General features: G+C 52.5%; 1 protein-coding gene and 1 non-coding gene across 2 annotated transcripts; one reads left to right on the top strand and one right to left on the bottom strand.

Annotated features, from left to right (window-relative positions):
- Positions 1–3765: 3765 nt before the first annotated feature.
- Positions 3766–3837, bottom strand: TRNAA-CGC. Its single transcript has one exon. It is a non-coding gene; the product is annotated as a tRNA-Ala (tRNA).
- A 296-nt stretch (positions 3838–4133) lies between these two features.
- On the top strand, positions 4134–5108 carry LOC107120860 (olfactory receptor 52R1-like). The gene has a single exon (XM_015423625.1). It carries the CDS (start codon positions 4134–4136, stop codon positions 5106–5108), a length of 975 nt encoding a protein of 324 aa, XP_015279111.1.
- Positions 5109–7222: the final 2114 nt, after the last annotated feature.

The following is a 7222-nucleotide window of genomic DNA, read 5'->3' as shown; positions in this document are numbered from 1 at the left end:
TCCTCCTCTTCTTCTTCTTCTTCTTCTTCTTCTTCTTCTTCTTCTTCTTCTTCTTCTTCTTCTTCTTCTTCTTCTTCTTCTTCTTCTTCTTCTTCTTCTTCCCATGCCGCCTCTTGTGTCCATGACACGGGCAGGAAGCCAATGCCCCAAGGAGAGTAGGCATGAGGCCCACCCATCCATGTGCCGCACAGAGAGGTATGCAACGTGGCAGCCCACAGGCCCCTGCCAAAGAATGGACGTTTGCATTCATCAGACAAAACCTTGCTCTTCTGAGCAGCTGCCGAGGCATGAGGGGGGTGGCAGGCAGCCCCTCTCTGCATCTCACCCCCTGGCCCAGTGTTTGCTCAGAGGGGAAGGGGGCGGAGCCAGGGCCAGCTGGGGAAGATCACTTCCTTCCTGCATCAGATAATCTGATCTGGCTGTTTAGGAGCATCAGAGAAGCCATGCTGGACCAGGCCAGTCATAGCGAATAACTCAATACAGGTGTCCACCTTGAGGGCTGAAGTGGCGAAAAGGGCAAATTCTGCACTGAGGATTATCAGGAAAGAGACTGAAAATAAAACAGCTGATTCGTGGTGGGGAGGACTATCCGTGGTGACTGAAGAGAACCTCCCCATTTAGAGGCAGTCATCCTCTGAATCCCAGAGCCAGGGGGCAACATCAGGGCAAGGCCTCGGCCTCTCTGCCCTGTTGCTGGCCCTCCAGAGGAACTGGCTGGCGGCTGTGTGAGATGGGAGGCTGGACTAGAGGGACCCTCCCTGGTCTGACCCAGCAGGGCTCTTCTGAGGTTCTTCTCAGGGGAAGGCCTCGGCCTCTCTGCCCTGTTGCTGGCCCTCCAGAGAAACTGGCTGGCCACAGTGTGAGACAGAAGGCTGGACTAGGTGGACCCTCCCTGGTCTGAGCCTCTTCTGAGGTTCTTCTCAGGGGAAGGCCTCGGCGTCTCTGTCCTGTTGCTGGCCCTCCAGAGGAACTGGCTGGCCATGGCGTGAGATGGGATGATGGACTAGATGGATCCTCCCTGGTCTGACCCAGCAGAGCTCTTCTGAGGTTCTTCTCAGGGGAAGGCATCGGCCGCTCCGCCCTGTTGTTGGCCCTATAAGAGGAATTGGCTGGCCACTTTGGGAGACAGGAGGCAGATGGACCCTCCCTGGTCTGACCCAGCAGGGCTCTTCTGAGGTTCTTCTCAGGGGAAGGCCTTGGCCTCTCTGCCCTGTTGTTGGCCCTCCAGGGGAACTGGCTGGACACTGTGTGAGACGAGAGACTAGACTGGATGGACCCTCACTGGTCTGATCCAGCAGGGCTCTTCTGAGGTTCTTCTCAGGGGAAGGCCTCGGTCTCTCTGCACTGTTGTTGGATCTCCAGAGGAACTGGCTGGCCACCGTGTGGGACAGGATGCTGGACTAGAGGGACCCTCACTGGTCTGATCCAGCAGGGCTCTTCTTCGGTTGTACAGTGAACATAGGTTGTGTCACAGGCAGTAGCTAAAAACCTGCTTTTGGGTCTGAAATGCCCATGAATGTGTATTGCTGGTTTGCTTGGACATTCATTCCCTGGGTCTCAGGTCACTCAGGTCTCAAAGACTGCCGGCAGCCCCCGGAGTTTGCCTGGCCATTGACGGAAAGAAATACAGATTGGTTATCTTACAAATGCATTTGACTGCCAAGAGGTTCCCAAGGGCACCAGCTGTGGTGAACACAACCCGCACTGCAGAAGTATTCCTGCAAGGGGAGCTCCCCGGTGTGCCAGGGGTCCATCCTTCCATGGGACTCACAGGAACGCATAAATGCTCCGGTGCATCCATATGGGGGAGTCACACGGAAAGAGAAAGGAAGACACCCGCTTTGGCATTCCGGCAATACTTCCTGCAGAGGGGATGGGGGGAATCGAGGTAAGGCGGGCTGCATTTGCAGGGTTACCCTTTTGTGCGGTAGCTGCTCAGAGGCTTGGGGGAGGGACAGGGCTGCCCTTGACTATAAAGGTAAAGGAAAAGGTTCCCTTGCTTGAAAGCCAGTCGAATCCGACTCTAGGGTTGTGGTGCTCATCTCCGTTTCAAAGCTGAAGAGCCAGCGCTGTCCGAAGACATTTCCGTGGTCATGTGGCCGGCGTGACTAAACACCAAGGCGCACGGAACACTGTTACCTTCACACTGGAGTGGTGTGATGAAATAATGGCCCCGGTCACACGGGAGGTTTTGCCCCACAAGAGGGACAGATTGGGGGCGCATCAAACGGGTGCAATCACAGAACTGCTGAACTACTGACCTTCCACAGCCTGCAGTTCAGTGTCTTAACCACTTGAGCCACCGCAGCTTGACTGTAGGGAAGGATAATACCTCAGCCCCCCCCCCAGGCCAAACCCCAGGGAAGGAAGGGGCCTCGGCGCCTGTCCTGCCTGCAGACGGTCCCTGCTTCCGGCCACGCTAAGAGGGAGACCTCAGGTGTGGAGGAGGACCTTTCTCAGCCGGGACCTCTGGAGAGTCGCTGCCGGTCAGGAATGTTTGGTAAGTGTCGAGGTCTGTACATTGCATGAGCTTCAGAGGGGGGTCCTGTGCAGGGGCGTTCCACGGGGCTTACGCCTAAGAAAGGGCTTTTCAGGATTGCACTCTATGAGAGATTTGGGCGGAACCGCCCCCCTGCAATGAAGAGCCAGCACATGTCCCCGGACAAAGACTCCCGTGCCCCCCACCCCTCACCCCACCTAGACGATCCAACTGAAACACCCGGCCGTAAGCGGACTAAATGGCCCGTCTGAACACACCCTCTGTGTAAAGTATACGTGGCATCCCCACATTTGGACACTTTGGCACATGTAGCACAGACCTTCCTGTAAAACCCTTGAAACACAAGCTCCAAGCCCTCCAACAAAGGAATGTATTTCACGGAGAAGTCTAGCAAACATCTTTGCCTCTAGAAATAGTAATAGGGCCACAGCACACCAATTTATTTTTGAAAAGACCAATTTTTTTTTAAAAAAAAAAATCTATGATATAACGATTCTGAGTACATTCTGTACCTAAGAAAAAAGCGAACACGTTTTGACAGAACATATTTGCTATGAGCCTGGTGCATCAACAGAAGCATTGTGTCCAGATCACGGGAGGTGGTAGTTCCACTCTGTTCTGCTATGGTCAGGCCTCACCTGGAGTACCGTGTCCAGTTTTGGGCACCACATTTTAGGAAGGATGTTGAGACACTCGTGCGTGTCCAGAAGAGGGCAACCAGGATGGTGAGAGGGTTGGAGTCCAAGTCTTAGGAGGAAAGGCTGAAAGAGTTGGGTCTGTTTAGCCTGGGAAAGAGAAGGCTCAGAGGGGACATGATTGCAGTCTTCAAGTATTTGAAGGGCTGTCATGTAGAAGATGGAGCGGATCTCTTCTCTCTGGCTCCGGATTGCAAGACTAGATCTAATGGGTGGAAATTACAAGGGAGTCAATACCGGCTGAATATTAGGAGAAACTTCCTAACTGTCAGAGTGGTTGAACAGTGGAACAGTCTGCCTCGGGAGGTGATGGAGGTTCCTCCGTTGGACGTTTTCAAGCGGAGGCTGGACGACCATCTTTCGGGTATGTTGTCGGTATGTAGGGCTCTCTTTCAGCTAGGCTCCTGCAGAGTGCAGGGGGTTGGACTAGATGACCTACAAGGTCCCTTCCATCTCTAACATTCTATGATTCTATGATTCTAAGTCAGTATTGTCTATTCATACTGGCTGCGATTCTCCAGGGTCTGAGGCCGGGGTCTTTCACATCATATATTCCCTGATCCTTTTAACTGGGGGTGCCAGGGATTGAACCTGGGACCTTCTGCATGCGAAGCAGATGCTCTACCACTGAGCCACAGCCCTTTCTTCCCTTTGACAAGAACACATGAAGCCACCTTCCACTGAATCCGACCCTTGGTCCATCAGTGTTAGTATTTTGTATTCAGACTGGCAGTTGCTCTCCAGGGTCTCAGGCACAGAGCCCTTTTCCCATCACCTCCTGCCTGGTCCTTTTAACTGGAGAGCCCGGGGATTGAACCTGGGACCTTCTGCGTGCCAAGCCGATGCTCCGCCATTGAGCCACAGCCCTTTCCAATCCACCTTTGCCTGCTTTGCCTTTCTAGGTTCCCTGATGCAAGTGCTGAAGCCAACTGCCTGCCATGTCTACTCCGAATGCCAGCTGGCCCCCTTCGCACCCGGCCTTCTTCCTCCTGGTGGGGATCCCTGGGCTAGAGCGGGAGCAGGGCTGGATCGCCATCCCCTTGTGTCTCATGTACATCACTGCAGCCCTGGGAAACGGCACCGTCCTCTACCTCATCAAGACGGAGGCCAGCCTCCACCAGCCCATGTACCTCTTCCTGGCCATGCTGGCCACCACCGACCTGGTCCTCTCCACCTCCACCGTGCCCAAAATGCTGTCTGTTTTCTGGCTGGGCTCCCGAGCCATCAGCTTCCACGCCTGCCTGGCCCAGATGTTCTTCATCCACGCCTTCTCCTCCGTCGAGTCTGGCGTGCTGATGGCCATGGCCCTGGACCGCTACGTCGCCATCTGCTTCCCGCTCCGGCACTCGGCCATCCTCTCCTTGTCGGTGGTAGGGAAGCTGGGGGGCCTCATCCTGCTGCGCGGGGTGGTCCTCATCAGCCCCTTCTCCTTCCTGGCCAGCAGGCTGCCTTACTGCCACCGCCGTTACATCGCCCACTCATACTGTGAGCACATGGCAGTGGTGAAGTTGGTGTGCGGGAATGCCCGAGTCAACACCGTGTACGGCCTCTTTGTGGCTTTCGTCGTGGTGGGGTTTGACGTCGCCATCATTGCTGCATCCTACGCCTTGATCCTCAGGGCCGTGCTGAAGCTCCCGTCCAACGAGGCCCGTCTGAAGGCCTTCGGCACCTGTGCCTCCCACATCTGTGTCATCCTCTCCTTCTACATTCCTGCCCTCTTCACTTTCCTCACACACCGGTTTGGCCACAATTTCCCCCACCATGTTCACATCATGGTGGCCATACTCTACCTTCTGGTACCGCCCACTTTGAACCCCATTGTGTACGGGGTGAAAACCAAGACCATTCGGGACAGAGTTCTCGCCATGTTCCTTATTCTGGGAAGAGAGAGGCGGCATTTACGCCATAACTGAGTGGCAGAGCACAAAATATCCCAAGCTCAGTTCCAGGATGATGAAGAAGAAGAGATTGGATTTCTACACCATGGCCCTTCACTACCCAAAGGTGTCTCAGAGTGGCTTACAAACTCATTTCCCTTCTCCCTCCCCACAACACACACCCCGTGGGGGGGGGTCTGAGAGAGCTCTGGCAGAAACAGCTCTTTTTCAAGGACAGCTCTTGTCAGAACTGTGGCTTGCCCAAGGTCATCCACACAGGTGCAAGTGGAGGAGTGGGGAATCAGACCCCATTCTCCCAAATTAGAGTCCTCGCACTTAACCACTACACAGACAGCAACAATCCATAATTCTCCTCCACACTCTCCAACACAATGCTTGGAAGACCTTTTTCTGTTGCGCCTGTGATGTGTAGAAATACCCCCAAAAAAAATATCCTTGATATCCACTGATTTGCTGTTAATGGGGGGGGGTATGTATCATTAGTATGGGGAAATTGTCCCTTGGTACTTTGGTGAGTATGCATGGTCAAAGCAATGGTATTCCCAGTAGTCATGGATGCCTGCGAGAGTTGGACTATAAGGAAGGCCGAGCGCCGAAGAATAGATTCTTTTGAACTATGGTGCTGGAGAAGACTCTTGAGAGTCCCTTGGACTGCAAGAAGATCAAATCAGTCAGTCCTAAAAGTAATCAACCCTGACTGTTCCCTGGAAGGCCAGATAATGAAACGGAAGCTCAAATACTTTGGCCACCCAATGAGAAGGGAGCACTCCCTGGAGAAGACCCTGATGCTGGGAAAGATTGAAGGTCAAAGAAGACGGGGACGGCAAAGGATGAGATGGTTAAACAGTGTCATAGATGCAATGAACATGAAATTAAGCAAACTCCGGAGCGCAACGGAAGACAGGAGGGCCTGGCGTGATCTGGTCCATGGGGTCGCGAAGAGTCGGACTCGACTGTGCGACTGAACAACAAAAACTTAGGTGAGAGCTTAGCAGATGTTTGCATTCTCAAATAATCCATCACCAAACAATCCATGGGACAGAGATGGCGCTGTCAACCTTTGGAGGCATCTGGATTGGGGCAGTTCAGCAGTGTTGCTGTTGTTGGACCCGTCAGCGGCGTTCAACATGATTGACCATCAACTACTGATCCACCACCTTGCCAACACTGGGATCCAGTGGTCTGCCTTGCAGTGGCTCTCCTCGTTCCTTCAGGGTCAGGGACAAAGGGGGGTGTTAGGGGAACAGCTGTCCCGAAGGCACCCACTAGTTTGCAGAGTGCCCCAAGGGGTGGTACTTTCACCAATGTTCTTTAACATCTATATGTGCCCTCTTGCCCAGATTGCCCAGAGGCATGGGCTGGGATGTCACCAGTATGCAGATGACACCCAGCTGTATCTGATGTTACGTGGCCAGTCTGACTTCAGTCCGGAAGATCTGAACCTGATGTTGCAAGCCGTGGCTGGTTGGCTTAGACTGAGCTGGCTGAAATTGAATCTGACAGAGGTCCTATGCCAGAGTCGAGGCGGTTCGGGGGTAGGAATTGAGATGGCACAGACTGCCCTACTAATGACCTGCTAAAAGTTAGAGATCTATAGTGGGATCTTTTACTTCAAAGGATCTAGAAATAAATGGTTGAGATGTTTTTAGGAGAGCCTAATTGGGTGAACAAAAGGAACTGTATAGTGAGAAAAACCCCTCTTCTAACTTGCTGTGTGTTTTTAGAAAATTAAAATATGTTTATATTTTACAGCTGAATACTTACTAAGACTATGGTATGATGTTTGAAAAAACAAGCAGCTATCCTTTATTAATTTTAAAGAGGTCTCCCCACAGTCCAGCATTTCTCCTTACAGCATGCGCAGTCAAAAGGCTGTAGAAAGTGTCTTCTCTTCCAGGCGAGGGCACTCCTGTGAGGACAGGTGAAATATAATGGTTTCGACATGTGATTGTGATCAGCTCATGCTTTATTGCGATTTCAGCTCAAACTAAAGACAACTCTAGCAGGACCGAAGCCCTGCTTAAATCTACGACGAACACCACACCCCACACAAACAAAATAAGAACTGATAGATAGATTCGGTGTATCTACAAAAGCTTCATGTCATAGATCACTTTACAATACTAGAA

The sequence above is a fragment of the Gekko japonicus genome, unplaced genomic scaffold (assembly GCF_001447785.1).
Source record: "Gekko japonicus isolate JY-2015 unplaced genomic scaffold, Gekko_japonicus_V1.1 scaffold6291, whole genome shotgun sequence".
Lineage (NCBI taxonomy): Eukaryota > Metazoa > Chordata > Lepidosauria > Squamata > Gekkonidae > Gekko > Gekko japonicus.
Note: the sequence above shows the minus strand (reverse complement) of the source record. Positions and strands in the feature narration are given on the sequence as shown.

Bases quoted from the DNA above. Each gene is read 5' to 3' on its own strand.
- LOC107120860 (XM_015423625.1), top strand. From the start codon at position 4,134: ATGTCTACTCCGAATGCCAGCTGGCCCCCTTCGCACCCGGCCTTCTTC.